The sequence below is a fragment of the Strix aluco genome, chromosome 2 (assembly GCF_031877795.1).
Source record: "Strix aluco isolate bStrAlu1 chromosome 2, bStrAlu1.hap1, whole genome shotgun sequence".
NCBI classification, from domain to species: domain Eukaryota; kingdom Metazoa; phylum Chordata; class Aves; order Strigiformes; family Strigidae; genus Strix; species Strix aluco.
Window position 1 is genome coordinate 11,700,615 of NC_133932.1, and position 19,965 is coordinate 11,720,579.

Consider the following 19,965-nt stretch of genomic DNA (forward strand, 5'->3'; position numbering starts at 1 on the left):
GCAAAATAAATTGTAGAAATAATAATTATATATATTGTTTACACAAGTGATATAGAAAATCCCTGTGCCACCCAGAAGTTTTTTCCCTTCCAATCCTTTAAAAAGGTTACAAAACTAGAGAACTTGTTTGTATTTTTATCGCTGGACCCAAATGTGTAAAATTGATGAGCCTAACTGTCATTCCTTTTGTTAGTCAACATCAAATGACCAAGTTTAGAATGATGAATTAGTCAAGATGCTCATGTATTGCATAGCTCTTGTCCTTTTTAGGAAGTTTTGCTTAGATATTTTTAGTAAACATATGTCTCTGCATACCAACTTATAAAAATGGTGTGCACAATTACCAGGTTTCACATGCTGTACTTCTGGGGTAGCAGATGGTTTCGGTTTAGAAGGAATAAGTGGTATTTCTTTTGGAGCTGAAAGAAAGAGCTCAGTTTGCAATTAAAATTTTTTAACAAGGGTTTCCCACAACAAACAGCACATGCCACAAATTCATATTGAAGAAAAGACAACTTAGTATGGAATGCAAAAGCCATCTGATGAAATCAGTTTAAAGTGTGGAATGGAGATGATATTGAAATGCTGTGCCTTGATCAGAAATAGATTCTCTGTCTCCAGAACAATTAAAATTTTCACTATGAAAGCTCTACATATCAGACATGCGTATGCATGAGAGTGAGATAGACAGAAGACTCTAATAAAAGGATGATGGAGTTTTTCATGCAAGTGTCAAGTTTTACTTCTCTGAGGACAGTAAAACCATTCTGAACTACATTCTCATATAGAGATATAGCAAGAAGAATCAGCCTAATGACAATGGAAGAACAAGAATCTATAACCAGGAAAAAGAATAATGATTATGCATGTGACATGATATGCTGGAAGAAATGCATTCATATGGGATGAAGTGCTCAACACAAACAGTTTTTCACTGGGTGAAAACAACAACTTTACCTAATGTTACCCTTGACCAATGAAAAGGATGCGAAGTTTTAGGTGTGAAAGATTCCAGAATGGATTCACCTGTTGCTGTTGGAAGAAATGGTGACAGTCATAAGACAGCAAAGAGCTAATGGAAGAAACTCTTCCTTCATCAGCAAAACCAAATTTGTTTTTACAAGAACAACACATATTTCACTAATGATAAGACACTTATAGTATGTGTATGTATGGTATGCATTAAGAGAGAAATTGAGACTTTTGAACTGCACAGAGTTTCAGTGACTATAAAGCATCACATTTGTGATGTGTAGAAATTCTGGATGTTCATTTACTCCTGCCTTCATTGCAACTGGTCTGAATCTCAAGCACTTCCAAAGAAGATTTTAAGTTGAACTTTTGAACATTTTGAGTTTTGGTCCATTACTTAAGGAAGATGGTGTGGTGTAAAATGCATGAATTTAATGAACAAGACATGTTGAACAATCAGACATTAAAACCGTACAAAATCTTGAGTAGAAAGCTGACAACTGATCCAATTATGGCTTCTGTCCAAAAGCATTGAGTTCTGTGACTGTTACCCAATTTCGTGCTATTAAGGATACACTCTCCTTAGTATTTTTGAAAAGGCTACAGCAGTAGAATGCAGCCTATGGCTGCACCACAGTATTTCCATCAGCACTACTGGACAATAAATACTGTTTTCTCAATTATCTATGTGGCATATTTTTCAAAATACTGAAGGAGAATCATGTGACTATGAGCTGCCATATGCATTTTAAGTGTGAGAAAGCACCAATTTCAACGATTAACAGAAATTTAAATTCAAATTTGAGCTGTTAGGGTCTAATCCAAACATGCACTGGAAGTGAAGATTACCGGTGTACTCATTTCAGTGAGTTTTAAAGCATGGTTTGAGCTACTGAATTAAGAACTAGGTAGACATTGTTGTACCTGGTCCAGCATCTGCTGTTTCAGGTTTACTAGGTGTCACAGGGCTTGAAAGAACAGGCTGAATACCACTGAAAGCTATTAAAAAACCAGGTCACAGTATCTATGATTATCAATTCTACACAGAGCTTTTTTGTTTTATAAGAACAAACAAAAACCGTTACAGGTTATAACATACCTAATCTGCAATGCAGAGGTCCACCCACAATAAGCATGCCTTACCTTGACAATAGAGCAGTGCTGGTTTAGAGTGGAGCTGAAGCTAGTGGTTAAATGACAACTGAAACTAAAGTGTCAGACAATCTAACCTACCATTACTTTAGATAGCATGGTCCATGTACTTTAAAGCAATCCGGAAAATATAAAGATAAAAGAACTTCTAACACCATGGTTATAAGCATAAAGCATTCCAAAAAAGGCTGAAAAAATATAATCTACAAAACTAAAAACACTGCAAATATATTTCTGTAAAAGACTATCTTAATTCTCTTCAGTGTTTTGTTTTCTGTCAAGATTTTGTTAGTGAATTTTTATGTCATATAATCTGTGTACATATACACACATCTAAAACAAGGATAAAATAAAGTTTAAAAAAATCACTGAACAGTAAGAAATAGTAAGAATGACGCTTACTATGATGGCATAAACAATATAGAGTATATAAATGTGTGTATCGATCTCTCTGAGAGTATAACAAGATTGAAAGAAAAAAACCAAGTAATTTTAAGATTCTTATTAAGCTTTAGGCATTATCATTGTTATTATTATTATTATTATTAAACCAAGCTTATTTCATTTAAGTATATCTCAAAATAGCCCTAGTAGCTTTTTGAGAGACAAATGTAAGATCAGAAACACTATCAGGTAAGTTTTGCAGCAGCAAGCACAAGCTGTCTTGGCTCATGTGAAAAAGGGTACTTTGTCTACACTGATGATCGTGACTCAAATGGAAGACAAGTATGGCAGATACCAAAATATCTGGGCTGAATAGGATTTCCAAAATTGCTATCAAAACACCAAAAGTGGTTTAACTGAAAAGCTTATGCATTACTATTACCCATAGTTGTTGTTAGCACATGAGGTGTCCTGGAAAGTGGAGGCATGGATTTTTCCAGGTCAGCTGAACTTGTAACTGCAGAAAAATGTAAATAACCCTGAGAGAGAGATTCATATTGGTGCAGAAAGAGGGAGGGGGGTGAGGGGGAAATCTGAAAAAGTAAGATTGCTTTACAATGCTTTGCAAGATGCCAACACCACTACAATACAGTTTTACAAGGTTTCCAGCTTGAAATGACCAAAACCTCAAAGCTTTGAAAAAGTCACATGTGCCTAACGACACACCTTGACAGAAACTGCAGGCCTCAAAAAGCAGACTTATCAACAGGAGTCAATTGATCTGTGCACATGTAACATCAAAAAACCTGTGCTTTTGATTTCATCTGCATCTGTAGAAAGAGACCCACATACTTATATGCTAATATGGATTTCTACAACCGGGTATTTCTACTGCCAACACTTTGCTTGTTTCAGTTTAACAGATGCCAGTACTTTGCGTTATTGGTTTTAATATTGTCCACATCATGTAATTTGTCATTTAAATTGTGATACTTTATATAATTGACATAACATAAATTAACACAACTTTTTTGACATACTGAAAAGCCAGAAGGTGAGGCAGAAAATTCAAAACAATACTGTTCAAATATTGACTGTCGGGTTTAGGGTAATTTTTCTTCTCATCTCTCACACATTCATACCTTTGCTATGAATACAAATGTAATCTTGTATAGCTATGACACCAGTAAGAAATGTTCCAACGTAACATAACATAACTTGAAAAAAATGCTTAGTAATGGAGAAAACTGAAAAAAACTGTGTGTGGTATGACTAACAAAAAATTGCCCAGGGTAAAATGTCCCAATCAAGAATATATCTTCATAACTAATAATGACTCCATCTAGTTGTGGTCCTTATATCTGACAGATTAAAACCACCCAAAACAATATTGATTCCTGGTGGGTTTCTATATTTGATCCTATGCCATAGGATATCATCATGTAGCTAGAGCCTAATTACCAAACACTGCAGACAAAATTCCGTTTCAGATAACACCAAGCAATCAGAACAAACAGCCTGTAACAGTAACATCCTTGATGCAAAACCAAATCCTAAGCTATGAAAGTATCATAAACACAGTTTACCAGTCTCTATTTCTGATATTACTGCAGATGCAGATGTTTGGGACAGGAAAGTAATATGATGAGGGTCCAGTGGAGCTGGAAAACAAAACAAAACAAAAAATTCTTTTTGGCATCATCTAAACCTACAGACTGAAGAGGTTTCAACCCATTACTAAGGAACTAGGGACTTCAGACAGGAGAAAATCTCAAATGCACATGGAATGGATTTGTTGAAAGAAATACGAAGAAATATTCAAAGACATCGGACAATATGACAGAAAAATAAGAAAAAAGAACACAAAAAATTAACTAAAGAGGTGAAGGTCAAAGACAGACTTGCGTATGCCTTGCAGGACAAAATGTGACGTACAACAACTCAGTTTGAAAACACTGTTTAAAAATAGAGGTAACAGAGGAGATATGTACAATTTCTGATACACAGAAAGGAATTTCTTCCAAGAGAGAAGGTAGAAGGATCCTGAAAAGATCAATATAGGCAAGAATTGCATCATTGGAAAACACCCTGAAGTACATGACACTCAGCTGACAAAAATACAAGATTACTCCAGTGCCACAAAACCACTTCAGAATCAGTTTCCGTGACTTAGACGGAGATAACAAGAAACACAGCCAGCAATCTGGGAACCAACTGCATCTCAATGGGAAGGATACGTTAATATGGTTCCATACACTTTTAACTCACACTCGCCTGCAGGTCTGTAGGCTTACCAGCCTGCACAGGTACTGCTTTGTTGCCTCACAGGCCAAAACATACCGCCAGGTCACAGAACTGGTCTTGTACACCTGCCAGTGTGAGAGAAGCTATCTCTATGAGCATCTCCAACCGTTGCCACCAAGTGCCATATCCAGTGCCTTAAGTCAATACGGCTTTTCACGTATGGCCGTTTCATCTCTGCACTTATGCTTCACCCCAACATAGGCCCAAGAGAAATAACAGTCCGGCTAAATGCACAACAATAACTCCTGGGACATTTCCCATCTTGCATCGTTACCAGATCTGCAAGAAATGTCGTTACCAAATTAGCTTGGCAGCACGGCCAGGCACCAAAGGCTGCTGGTGTTTTGAACGTTGAAGAAACATGCCGTGGTTCACCAAAAGCTGAAAAGAGGCGTCATTCTTAAAACCCAAGCGTGACCTCAAAAGCAGCAGTAAAGCAGAGCACTCCCACTTCCAGGTGATGGCAATGTAACCGTGTGGGCAGGTGACAACCGGCTGCCCTGAAAGTCAGTGGTGAAGCAACCAACAGCTGCACCCTTGGACAAGGAAACCCTAGTGGGCAGCTGAACTGCAGTGCTGTCCTCTTGTGCCAGCCCAGCCGGCATCTGCCTCTTAACAACGCCGTCACATTTGAATGTGTCGGAGAAAGGAAGACCCGCTACCAAAACACAGAGAAGCAGGGGAATGGCGGCTGAAGGCAAGGTGCGAGAATACGTTTTCTGCGCAAGCTGTCGCTCGGTCCCTGCAGAAAATGCTCGTCAGCCATGGAAAAAGCATGGGATCAAAGAACAGAATCGCAGAACAAGTGTGGTGAGTGCATTGGCAAGCCAACAAGCTGCACCAACAAGTCTTCATACTCTCCATGGAAGATGACAAGGATGCCAGGTGGTTTTGGGTGGAAGGCGTGATGGGGAGCAAGAGAGAAAGGGGAAAATGGAAGAAGGGGGGTTTTTGCTAGTTACCCATCACGGTTTGCTTGGTTGGCAGAGAGGAAGGAGTGGTGGACTTCAACCTTGGTCTTCGAGTAGCTAAGATCAAACACAAAAAACATCTTCAGGTCCTCAGACAGGCTGTTGTCACGTGGGTGCTATCAAGACAGCTATAAACAAGGAGACGTGGCCCTACTCGGGGCAGGCTTCCAGGTCACAGCATCACTCCCCATAGCAGTACAAGGCTATCTTTGAACTGGCATAGGTAGCCCAAGGTAACACAGTAAACCTAGAAGTAGAACCCCAAAAAAGGCAGCAGAAAGCTTACAAATGGAGCAATTCCTAATAAGGAGCCACAAGGGACCAACCGCATCACGAACCCACTTTTCAGGACATCAAAACACCTAAACAGGCTCACTGCTGCAGAGAAAAGCATTGCCAGAGTTAGCAACAGAGGAAGGGAATCACTGGCTATTTACCCATCACACTCCTCGTGGTTCCCGGTGAAGCAGACGAGGTGGATTCCAGGTCCGGTCTCTGGCTTGCTACGGTCAGACATGGAAATGATCCTGAGATATCCACACAGTCTTGCCACAGCAGTACAAGCAGCACTGGTTCACAACAGCCCAAAGGTCTGTATTTAGGGCAAAACATCCCTTCTCCTGGCAATATCTTGACACTTAGTGACCAAATCAGCAGGCAACCGTCTTGCCGTGGTTGCAACTAATGCAATATTCTTAGAAACTCAGTACCTAAATGGCTCTCCACCAGCATAAAAATGGCTGACTACTTCACCAAAGCCCTCCTTACATTTCCTTGAAAGATGCCTGAAAATTAGTTGTTGCAGACTGAACATGGGAGTGAAGAAACATCTTTGATTTCAGAATTCAAGATGACAGGTGGTAGGTATCTCTCAAATGCAAACAATTACAAATACTAAATACTTCCTTAATCCAGCATGAAGGAATAAACTGCACATTATCGTATCAGTATTCAGTCATAACTCCATCTCTCCTTAGATGTTCAATAATTTTTGCAAAAAGGTATTTTGTTACTGTTGTTGTCACTATTATTATTTTTTTTATAAAGAATAGACTGTATAAGGCCTTACCATTTCTATGAAAGGCCCTCACCATTCTCCATGACATCTGAAAATTCCCGTTCTTCCTTTAGGTTAATCCCTAAGCCAATGAGTAACATGACTATCCATTGAGCTTGAACTTCAGTGCTCAAGTTAGTGAAATGAAAGAGGAAAAAATAATTGATGTCCTGTATGGATTCTATGAGACAGCTATACCACATCAATAGCAACACTAAGATAAAGTAAAATTATGTTTCTGCTGTATTGGAATGTTTCACTCTAGAAAGAATTTTCAAAATAAAATCTGCATCTAGAAACACACAGGCATTGCATGACAAATTCCCAGCTGTCCCTGCAAAAAGTGATTTTTCAAGTGACGGAAAAAAGTGTAAGTTCAAACATCAGAATCATGTCATTAATATGGCAAGCGTTTTTGCAAGCCAAAGTGCATTAAGAAACCTAAGTATTGTTCAAAGCAGATGAAAATTATGTCAAGTGATGGCAGGGGAAAAGAAAAAATTAAAATACCATATTTACCCTCCACTGTTCCTTGGCTTGCAAAGTAAGGAGAAGTAGATTTCAGCTTTGGTCTCTGAGTAACTAAGATTAAACCAGAAAACTGCCTTCAGATATTTCAGATGAACAGTTTTTTTCAAAGCAGTGTCAGTACAGGTTTTAAATGAATGAAGCCCATATTACATTCAGCTTTTTTACATAAATATTTGTATTCATTACAGTATTACTCCATTTTTAAATCAGGGTGGCCTAGCTGAATTAATGTAGCATATAAACAGTCAACATTTTAGTGAATGTGGCCTATAGAGCAGAAAATTACAAAGAGGTATTGAGAAGCTTAACAATTAAGTATCTCCTTGCTGTCATTTATATAAATGACTGACCACATCACTGACACATCTGGCATTGCCACTAACAGGAAAAAAATATCAAAAGGTTTTGACTAAATTTTAAAACAATGTTTTTCATATTTAAGTATTGACAAAATGATAGAAATGATGATGGAATCACTGTTTACCCATCACTGTCCTCGTGGTTTCCAGAGAAGGTAAAAACGTGGGCTCCAGGACTGGTCTTGGGAGAGCTAAGATCAGAGATGGAAACTATCTTGAGATGTTATGGCAGTCTCTCTATGCATATGAAAGTATCACTTTAATCACATCCAAGTAAATCAGTATTTAAATTGTGGTTTCTCAGGTATACTTTTCCTACCAAATAAATCATGCATCAATTTTTTGTCACTCTGTACTACCAAAACACCCCAACTGGCTAAACATGCTCCTAGTAGACAATAATGGCAGTCATGATGTTCCAGAGCTGTCTTTTAACTGCAATAAATGACAGATCCCAAAATCCATTTTCTAGCATCAACCAAATATTTTCAAACTATAAAATGAGAACTAGTCAGCAAATATGTAGCCAGAACTTCAGCCTGAATCAAAGATACTGTCAAGTTTTGGAAATGAGCACCTTATATTTAATCTGAAAAACAATTAACTAGTTCTTCACCACCCTTAAAAATCTGAACTCTGGGGCTAAAATAATATATATGCCTGGGAAAAAAGGAAACAATAGCTTCTCTGTAGAAGAATGCATACAGGTGACCTTTATAAGGATTTCCAGCAAGAGTTGAGCCAACTACTAGAAGAAAAACAACTTGTGATTTCTTAACCAAAATCTGTAAGAATCTCTATCCTAACAGCGTCTCCTTAATTTACAGGAGCAGGTTTTTGTCCTGAAAAGGTATTCAAACTGATAAAAGAAGAGTCACATTTATTTTCCAGAAATTAGTGCACAGATATGCAAATGACAACAGTGAAATGCAAAGAACATGATAAAAATCCCTTTACTTGTGTAAGAATATAAAAAAAGAGAGAGTTTCTGATAAAACCATAGAGCAAATTCTTAACACAAGCAGAAGACAGGTCAAATAGTAGATGCCTCAGAAAATGGAACCAAAATTTTGAAACTGCCATCAACACTTGCAAGAACACATTTTAGGAAAAGTGGAAGAGCACAAATCTCTGTTCTCAACAAAGAGAACATTTCGAACATGTAATTCTTGTTCTGAAAGAACTCCAATAGACTCCTCCAGTCTAAGCAAACAAAATCCTTCAAAAATGCAATAAATGTTTGTAGACTTGATTGACAGGGGGAGTGATCAAAAGAGTTTCAGAAATTTCTCCCTTTCAACGATCTGTTTGACTACATGCTTCTCTGTGACTCTGGGCTATTTACTGTCCTCTCCATCTTCATTTTGTTTGCTGAAAAATGGGAATAACAAGAGCTCCACAAATATGTTTCCTAAATTACCTAGCCAATGTTTGCACCTTTACTAGCACTGAGTTGAAGAACTTGTAAACACAGCAGTTAGGCTGGCAAATATAAAACAGAGTACCTACTTGCTAGTGTACAGGGGAATACTATAGAACATTTGCAAGTATCTATAGAGGTCTGCAGTAGAAGACAAGGTTCAGAGTATACCAAAAGAAGAAAAGGAGAGTTCCTGTGTTCAGTGTTAAATTTGTCCTATAGAGGAAGAAAAACATTAAAGAAACTGGCTTGATTCTTTACGATACAAGCAGGAGGCCAACAAACCTTTTATCTCCCCAAATAAACATCTATTTTTTTTTTTCTCCTGGATATAGCTGGACTACCAAGTCTTGAGCTATTTTTAAAAGACTGAACTTGGGCCCACTGTGCTATCTTCGCCACAATCTTTCATCTCCCTAATCAGAATTTTGTCACTACAGCATTAGCTTAAGAGTACTCATTCATGAGAAATATTCTTGAATATTCTACAGAATGACAGTATTTACAACTTGAACAACTTTTAAACTGTTTTAAAACCACAAGTGAACATGAACAGTCAACAGAATATAAATCTACAACGAGAATTTCCAACACATATCACACATACACACCAACATTGTAACTGACCAGGAAGGTGTCTTAAATACCAATAACCACAAAATTTCACTATAGTAATAACAAAGTAAATATAAAATAAAAAGCAATACAGTAGTTATCTGTATCAGGATACTCTGCATATAATGGAGAAATTAGTTTGATTACTAGCCTCACAGTATTTCACAAGCACAGAAGTGCCCAGGTCATTATACTGCAAAATTCTACTACATTAAGTAAAATATAATTGGCAAATATATTAAAAATCAATGGCCGTTATGGGTAATAGCACTAATTAGTATTGAAAAAGTGAACTAAGAATTTTAAAAAATCACAATCCAGCACTGTAAACATCATATACAGTGCCTTAAAAAAAAGTAGTACCCAATGCAGAATTTTTATCTTGCAGTTGTTCTTATCCCCAAAGTAAAGAAAAATTAATCCAACATTTCATCAAAGGCACACTGGGAACTTTTCTGATAGTTCCTCACTGTCAAGAACACTCAGTTTGCAAGAAATGTCATTACCAGATTGGATTGATGGTATTTTCCGGACTCCAGATGCTTTAGACATGAATTGTGAAACAACTTGGGTTTCATAAAGAGCTGAAAATAAAATCTGGATTTAAAATGCAGAGGAATCTCGCTGTTGCTGGAATAGCACAACACACTACCCAGCACAAGTTGTGTTGTTCAAGATGATGTAACAGCAAACACGAACAAGGTACTAAATGCTTATAAGTCCTCTCTCTATTATGTGAATACAGAGAAACATACGCAGCCCAATATGGTAGCAACAGGATCCAATATCTGATACTAGATAGAACTCCTAAGAATCATCTTCTTTTACACTTTCTGGAGTTTAAATTACACCAACAGAGAAATTAAATTTTTACAAATTGGTATAAAAGACCAGTCCTTTAGCACTTTGTTCCAAAAATGCTTTCTAGCTGCTGATCAAGAAGTGATTGACGCAAACCCATTCTTTAACAGGCTTGCCATTTAGACTTAGAAGCAAACGTGTTCACAGCAGAAAAAAGGAAGCAAGTGGCAATGTGATGAAAACTAAAATGGAATCCCACATTGCTTACCCATCACTCTTTGTCTAGTTTCCAAAAAGGATGAGATGTAGACTTGAGGACGAGTCCCTGTGTAGCTAAATCAAGTACGAAAGTCACCTTGAAATAGGCAGAAGTGATAACATTGTGGTTTTAAAGGAAAAAAGTAAGTCTAGATTGAAAGTACTGTTTATTACCTGAATAACCACATTATTTTGGGGGGTTGTGTAGCTCCATAGAGCACAATAAATGTGAAGTCATTAATCAGTTTTCAAGAAATAAGGAAGAGTTCAAACAGGCTTGAAGAACCTCAGCAAGTAAACACTTGCTAAAACCAACTAATAAACAAGTGACCAACAAAGCAATATTTTTTAAAAGAGATCATTAAGAGACCCACTCCAGAGGAAAAAACATGTAAGCAAATATTTCACTGCAGTCCTCATTGTGTGGCTGGACTTCCTCACCTTCTTTTAGTTGAAAGATCCTTCTATTCACTCTCTTCTCCCCCACTTCCTCCCCTCCCCAACACACACACAAAACGAAAAATTAGAATTCCTTAGATTATTCCAAGGAAGTCCTTTAAATACAGAGAACTGTACATGCTTATGGTTCCCATCTCATCCCAAGCCTATGCCTAAAATATGTTAATTAAACATTAATATCATATTTAATCACATTTTAAACTCTCCTTCAAATCTGGGACTTATTTATGCATGGAAATGTTTATGTTGAATTCCAGACTAGATCAGACATGATCTTCTCCATTTCCCAAACATTGTAAGCGTTGGGAAATTGATCGCTTCGGTTTGAAGACAGTGCAGTATAACTTTTTTTATAAGCAAAGCATGCAGAATAAAGAATTGAACTTGGATGTGCTATTATATCAATATATAAAAAACCATTACTGAAGCTTTCTGTTAAGGCACTTGATTGTAAGTTAATGCTGCATATGGAAAATGCATTAATGATAAATACTGATTAATACCTCTTAAGAATAGATGCATAAAGTTTAACTCATCTCCATTTCTTGATTTTAAGAATATTTACTTTGAACCTGCAAGCTTTGCCATTAACCTGCAATTATAGGCAGTTGGACAGCTACTAAACGTTTCCTGTCAAACACACAACTTGAAATAGACTTTGGATGGAATTGTCATTATTGAAAGGAAATGAAATGTTTCTTCATGTAGGGACAGTAAAACAAGCAGAACCTTGAGCAAACCATGTTTGTTCAGTGTCATTTTGTAAGGCATTGGTAAGTTTTACTTTATTTTCTGAACACAGGAAGTAGAAGAACCCTAAAGAATAAATGTCGGCAAGGAAGAACACAAAAACTATATACTTTAGATTATTATATATTAATAAGTGTAAGTAATTTAAATGGCAAGCAAGTACCATCATCCAACCAGTTTAATTTTACTGGAATCTGGTATAACAGGTTTCAAGGGTGTTTGAAAGCATCACATCTACCATAAAAGCACCAGCTCAAGATGAATTTGTTGCAAAAATCTTCTTTAATTACGATGTTTTGCAGTTTAGTTTAAAAAGTTGTACTCAAGCAATACAGCAATATTTGTGATAAGCATGCTTTTATTTCTGTTAGCCTTGGACCCATTCTGTCTCACTTACTGGTAGCAAAATGTCTAATTTGGATAACTGCTTTAAATATATTCATATGAAAGGACTTAAGGGTCCATTCTCCACTACTTTGAAGCCTACATATTCATTGCTATTGATCCTGTTACTTCTATGGAACTTACTCAACACTTTCAACTAATAGAATAGTTTCATTCAGGCATTTAAATAAAATCTATACTAGTTTTCACTCTTACCCATCGGCAGTATTGCAACTTAAAAAGCGAATTCTACTATATGTAATAAGACATGCCAAAGCCTATTATCATCATGTACAGCAATACAGACTTGTAAATATATTAGGAATGTAGACCAAAATTAGAAGAGAGTATTTACTGTTTTAGAGCATCATGCAGAATTTCCTAAGTTGTTCTGGTATATGAGAGAGCAAATTAATTATGACAGTTCTGTAGTTATTCTGATTCATGTTAAACTTAACTTACAATACACCAAAAGTATGATGAAATCTCTGTAAGAATTTCTATGTAAAAATCACATTTTCAAGTATTACCAGGTACAGCTTGGATGCCAGGTGTTTCATATCTTGAAGAAGTGTCCTGCTTTTCATCAAAAGCTGAAAGAAAATCTGGAGTTAAAATGAGAAGTGACTTCAGAGCCACAATATTTGGACAGCAGCTGTTGGGCAGTTCAAGACAACACTGGTGTGAGATCAAGCAAGATGGCAGCAGCTTTAAAGATCAGCTGTGAAATGAAGTGTTACATAAACACTGAAGCTGGTATGAAATAAAGTAGGATCAAATCTGTATGTCATGCTAGGTCGAATTCTTCTCACTGGCCTTTTTTTTGAAAGAAAATTGCAACTATCAGAAGAAAATTAAAGGCAACATATGTTAGCAGAGGTCTTTTGTAGACTGTTATTTAGTCAGTGTGGTAAATTATTTTTCAGCTTTGATTATACAGAAATGGCCAAGTTAAGAGGGGGGAAAAAAAGGGGGAAAAAAAAAAGTCTAGCATCAAGTAGTCTTCTAAGCAATGTGTATGAATGAATCTGAGCACTGTCCACAGCCAATGGAAGTGAAGGCAAAGGATGGAAAAGCTAATGGAATTGTATGTTATTTACCCATCACACTCCCTCTGGTTTCCATGGAGGGATGAGATGTGGATTTCAGCCCTGGTCCCTGGGTAGCTAAGATCAAATATGAAAAAAATCTTGAAACAATAAGTGAGATCAGTCTTTAGATAAGGTCATCATTGGGCCTTTATTAGGAGGTCTGAAAGGTCTAAAATTATTTTAGATTTCTTGAATACACACTTCTAATTGATATTTGCAGTAGCCTACTCCATTCTTGATCTTGTGGGGTGCGTTGGGCTTTTTTGGATACATAACATCTAATTATGAGGTATTTACTACAAGGCCAGCTGCCTGCATCTGATTTTAAAATTCTATCCAATAGCAACAACTGACAGCAAACCACTTCTCCCCTACACTTTAGTTTGGATGTTTCAGATAAGTCTTTCAAATAAGGAGCTGCAAATGCCTAACATTATTTTGATACAGCATGCCTTTACATTAGAAATTAGGCATGAAGTTATGAATCAGGGCTTAATTCAAACTAAAAACATCACTTTATGCATACAAGTTGGAAAATGTATAAATGCAGCATGGAAAAAAGTCAGTAGATGACCTCTTTAGGCAAAGACACAGAGTTACAAGTTACAAGAAGAATTGTTTTGTCTGCACATGAAAGCTTACTACTAAACATCAAAGTTAGAAACTTTATCATTTGGTTTATAAACACAGCTGATGCAATGTGGGATAAACATTAAATCCAGCTACCTTGCATTTTTAAAAGTCATGTGGGAATGGTTCACTGCATAACAAAAGCATGTGATATCAGCCTAAAGCAGTATCACAGAATCAGTGAAACACAGCATAACTGAGGTTGGAAGGGGCAACCAGTATGCTAGATGCTGAAACAAATTCGATCAAATGAACATTCACAGTGTAAACAACTTGAAACAGCATGAAATTGTATAAAATTTTCAGCTTTAGAAAGAAAGAAACCATTGCATTCACAGAGACAGGAAAATTGTCAGTCATGAATATTAACCTAACCACACTATATATATGTTCTGTAAAACATGAACTGTTGAGAGGTTTTAGAATTTATCCTAAAATCTGAGATAAAAGAGGCTGAAGAGTAAGTTTTCACAACCAAAAGCCAGTAAAATATAATGCTTGTCTGAGAAATCATGATATAGACATTAAGAAAACATCATAATAATTTACCCAGTTCCACCTGAGTCAAATATAACAGGTTGCAAAGGTATTTGAAGAGTTACTGTAAAAAATACCAAACCAAACAAATACCATGTTCAGCTTGAACCTGTCAAATCACCCTTTATCACAATAAATATTTCTGTAATCATAATTTTGAAGCAAAAGATTTTCGGGAAATTACACTGCAAAAATAGAGTACTGTGCGTGACAAAACCACTGTTATTTAACTATTTATTTAGAATAACTATCCACTGGTGGCTGCTGGTAATTATACTGAGTTCAGGGAATCTGTTGATATGGCACTTTTGCAAACACAGGACAGCTGCATTGGGGCAGGGCTCAATATCAATGTAAATCAGTAAATATAGTATAAGTAAATTAATGTTCAACGAAAGTACAAACAAACAATGATAATCTGAGTCATCTCTGTCTTTAAAACTTCCAGAAAAATTATAATGTAACATGAAATGACACATCAAAAAAGATTTAACTGTAATACTCCACTATTCTGTGTCCTGATAATCCTAAAAGTCTACTATTTCAACATTGTTATCCCAAATGCAGCAATATACCACCTCCTTCGTGTAATAATATTAACCCCAAGGTAAAGAAATGTAAATTAACAATACAAGCAAAAGTATAAGGACATTTCTTGTGAGAATTCCTAACACTAATAAAATTGCATTTTCAAGAAATGTCATTACCAGAATTTGTTGATGCCATTTCTGGAATAGCAAAGGTTGTGGATCTTGAAGAAATAGGCTGTGTTTCATCAGAAGCTGAAAAGAGAATCTGAGTTTTAAAAGTTGCAGTGGCATCAAAGCCACTAAAATACCACATTACTAGCTGCCAGAAGTTGTTCTGTAAAAGAAAATGATACAAATAGAAATCAAGACAGTAAATGGCCTGAGAGTTAGCTGGAGGATGATTGACAACCAAGCTGATGTCTCCTAGGGTATGGATACAACATGAGTCAATCAGAGTGTTATTGTCATATCTATTACATTTCCAAGACACAGAATTTGTATCCTCTCCAAGAGCTTCGGTAGAGAAAATTTCAAATAAGTACTAAACCTACATGAAACTGCTTACAGTAATATACAACTATGTTCCTCAGTTATTCAGGTTGAGAATGCTCTACTTGCCAATAAAAAGAAATAGCTGACGTGAAATCATTGCACAAGAAACCTGAGAGACACATTTTGTTTAAAGATAATGACTTCTGGTCTTACTACAATCCAGGGCAGTGATGAGAAAGTGGAAACTACAATGCAGGAATGTGCTGTTTACCTATTGCTATACATCTGGTTATCAGTTAAGGAAGAGACGTTGAGCAAAGCTGGTCTCTGGGAAGCTAACAAAACAGCTAATGAAACAGAAAGAGTCTTGAGGTGCTGAGGCAGAAAGTCTTCACACAGGCAGTATCAAATCACTTTACTGAACATAGTCAACAATTTCATATTTTGCCCGGGGATCAGATTTTCCCTGCAACTACCACAAAGTTACTCTGATATAAATAGGATTATTGAGAAAGTCTCCCCTTCAGTATAAAATGGCTTAAAAACATCTTTATGCTTTTATGACAATATTTTAATGAAAACACAAATGAAAAAAAAAATCAGATTCTATCAGATCATTAAGGCCACTATTCCAGTTAGAAAAATTATGCAGCCGGCATGCAAGAAACATGGTCTATTTCTATGAGCAGTGGTACATGAAAAACTGAAGAGTAGGTGCTCTTAGAGTCATAGAATCATTTAAGTTGGAAAATAACTTTAAGATCATGGAGTCCAACCATTCTCTGGATGTTAAGAACACTCATGACTGATTAAAGTTGAAGAACAAGTAATAAGAAATCTAGGTAGCTGGATTCTTTGCATCAAGAGAGGAAGGTGTGGTAGTTATGAGAGAACACGCTGCAGAGAGCAGTAAAGTCACACTTGCCTAGCTGCTAAAAGTTTTCCATCTAATGAAGATAGCTTGATTTGACTGAAATGACCTTGGATGAAAGAGTTCTCAAATTTAAAAGGAAACAAAAATATTGCATTCTTGCAGAGGCAAGATAACTGTCAGTACCACCCATGGAGTATTAACACAGCTGCATCATGTTTGTGTTCAGCATGAATTCTGTAACAGATAAAAGCTAAGACTTTTCTAAATTTATCTGTGATGAGAAACTAAAAGAACACTGACCAAAGTTTAACAAATAACACTAGAGAAAACATGAATAGTGTACGTATGTTGTAATAAACTAATCTCCAGATTACAAAAAATGTTAGTGATCATTTACCCAATTCCACTTCATTGTTGTCAGATGTAACAGGTTTGAAAGGCGCTTGAATAGTTACTGTAATAGAGAAATATGTCATTTTCATGTGTTAGGATTTTAGATCACATTGCCTCTCACAAATAAATTGCTGACAAATTAATTTTTTCTGTAGCTGTGTTTACTAAGTTGCACTGAACCAATACAGCAACAAATGCAAGAAGCTGTCCATTTAGTAAATTGTAGATTAAAATGAAAAATCATCAGCACTGAGCTGAAATGTATAACTTGAAAGGACCAAAAAAAAAAAAATATACAGCTGTTTTACACTGAACACTCTGAAGTCTGATACACCACTGCTTTGTACCTTGGGCAGATACTCATCCCTGCACACGGTGGATAACCCACCAAATCGACTTCAGAGCAATTCAGCCACCTGTTCTACTAATTCTACACCAACAAAATAAGAGCACAAAAGTGCAGATGAGTGGAAAACCCAGGTCTGAATTAATTTTACATTATTTGAGATTTATATTCTACTTTAAACGTCCTGACCAGAGAAACACAGCCTTACTATTCTGGAAGTGTTTTACAGTTCATACCACCCAGCACTTCTGAACTTGTGCACTTAAAATTAAGGACCAAATCCTTCAGTGAGACTCCTAATACTATGTCTGTACATTTAGTGAATGTGGAGCATCCACAGTCCTATGCTTCCATGTAATCTGTGCGTGTTAGTTCAACATCTTTTCATCTTTGACACACAAGCATTGTATAGCACTTAGGTATGCCTTCAAAAAGATTAATGCTCATTGCCCTTACAATACTGAACACCACTTGTAAACCTCTCAAGAGATGAAGTAGCTTCAACTAATTTCTCACACAGAAGTCAGCACTGTATATGCTTGCCTAGTCTCAGCATAGTATACTGCAGAATCAAGACAACTGATTTTAAAGTTGGCCCCCAGAAAGAGAACGATATTTGATATAATGATGTAATAAAATGTCATTTGCTTAAATCATCCTAGCATGAACAGAAACACAGATGAGAACCTCACAGAAACTCTCTATGGTTTTTTAATGACAACGTTCTGGGAAAAATCTCATGCTCAAATACAAATGCACATATTTTGCCTAAAAAACTATGTTCCCCATAAATACATGTGGAGAAATAATATATTATTAGCAGAAATAACTGTAAAAATTATTTTTAATACTAAAATGCTGTACTGTAGCAGTTTTTTGAATATTAGAGACTGCTTAAAAAAGCTGTAACAGGAAACAAATGTTCAACCAACAAATCTCTTCTAAAAGTGCCTGCTAGCTAAAGACAAAACATTCGCTCCCCAAAGGATAATTGCTATATTGATAATCCCAAATTCATCAAAGTTCAACAGTTTCATCTGCTAAATTCTGATCCACTCTCCCCCCACAACCCTTCAGTAATATGATACTACCCTGAAATAGCCAGATCATATCAGCATCATTTACTTGTAGCTAGAACTGTTGGACACTGGTAAATATTACAAATAACAATAAACCTTAATGAACAACATTAAAAATCCAGGACAAATAACAAACATTGGAATAGTACTACCTAAATATCAAGAAAGATCAAGGATTAGAAATAAAACAAATGTCATTTACCAGTCTCTCGCTCTGACATTTTTGCTGATGTAGATGTTTGGGGAGTGGAAGTAACATGAAGGAAGTCATGTGAGGCTGGAAAAAAAATTGTGGCTTATTATTTAAAAGATATGTGAACCATCACACCAGGGCACCATCTGCAACCATGGACTCGACGGTTTAGTGTACAAATAATAAGGAACTGAACAAACAAAAAAATATGTTCTGCAAAATAAGCAAAATTAAACAAAGAGGTTAATAGGCAAAGATGTGTAAAAACATATAAATATGATGCAAAAAATGAAATGGAATGTAACAATTAGAATGGAAAAAATTCCCATAATGTTAGTAGGAATGTAAGACTGAAAAAGCTCAAGAACACTGGGCAATGGGAGGAAAAGAGAAAGCAAATTTATGAGATGATGCTACTGAAACAAATCCAATAAAAAAAAATGGCAAAAATAAAAGATGCAAAAGTGTCCCAGAAAACATCACCAGCCAGGGAAAGAGAAATAAATATCCTTAGCCCAGCAAAATTCATATGTTTTGTTATAATTACAAGAATATGATTTCTCCACTGTAAAAACTCAGAAAAAAAGGCTGAGAAAAGTCCTTTAAGTAATGCAAGGCAAGAAAAGTACCTTCCCTAGAAAGGACCCTGAAGTGCGTCACCTATCTCAGCTGATATGACAGCAAGACTGCTAGAGACAAATGCCACAATAATATTACAAGACACTTACTATGGTTCCATACACTTTTAACTCACACTCGCCTGCAGGTCTGTAGGCTTACCAGCCTGCACAGGTACTGCTTTGTTGCCTCACAGGCCAAAACATACCGCCAGGTCACAGAATTGGTCTTGTACACCTGCCAGTGTGAGAGAAGCTATCTCTATGAGCATCTCCAACCGTTGCCACCAAGTGCCATATCCAGTGCCTTAAGTCAATACGGCTTTTCACGTATGGCCGTTTCATCTCTGCACTTATGCTTCACCCCAACATAGGCCCAAGAGAAATAACAGTCCGGCTAAATGCACAACAATAACTCCTGGGACATTTCCCATCTTGCATCGTTACCAGATCTGCAAGAAATGTCGTTACCAAATTAGCTTGGCAGCACGGCCAGGCACCAAAGGCTGCTGGTGTTTTGAACGTTGAAGAAACATGCCGTGGTTCACCAAAAGCTGAAAAGAGGCGTCATTCTTAAAACCCAAGCGTGACCTCAAAAGCAGCAGTAAAGCAGAGCACTCCCACTTCCAGGTGATGGCAATGTAACCGTGTGGGCAGGTGACAACCGGCTGCCCTGAAAGTCAGTGGTGAAGCAACCAACAGCTGCACCCTTGGACAAGGAAACCCTAGTGGGCAGCTGAACTGCAGTGCTGTCCTCTTGTGCCAG

At 36.7% G+C, this 19,965-nt stretch overlaps 1 protein-coding gene across 1 annotated transcript in view; it reads right to left on the minus strand.

Annotated features, from left to right (window-relative positions):
• ABI3BP (ABI family member 3 binding protein) overlaps positions 1–19,965 on the minus strand; it is a 167,142-nt gene that overhangs the window by 76,634 nt on the left and 70,543 nt on the right. Inside the window, 13 exon segments of the mRNA XM_074816699.1 lie at positions 345–419; positions 958–1,032; positions 2,951–3,025; positions 4,095–4,169; positions 5,775–5,840; positions 6,221–6,286; positions 7,360–7,422; positions 7,856–7,921; positions 12,948–13,010; positions 13,518–13,583; positions 15,383–15,457; positions 16,969–17,025; positions 18,592–18,666. Of these exon segments, the coding sequence (XP_074672800.1) occupies positions 345–419; positions 958–1,032; positions 2,951–3,025; positions 4,095–4,169; positions 5,775–5,840; positions 6,221–6,286; positions 7,360–7,422; positions 7,856–7,921; positions 12,948–13,010; positions 13,518–13,583; positions 15,383–15,457; positions 16,969–17,025; positions 18,592–18,666 (897 nt within the window).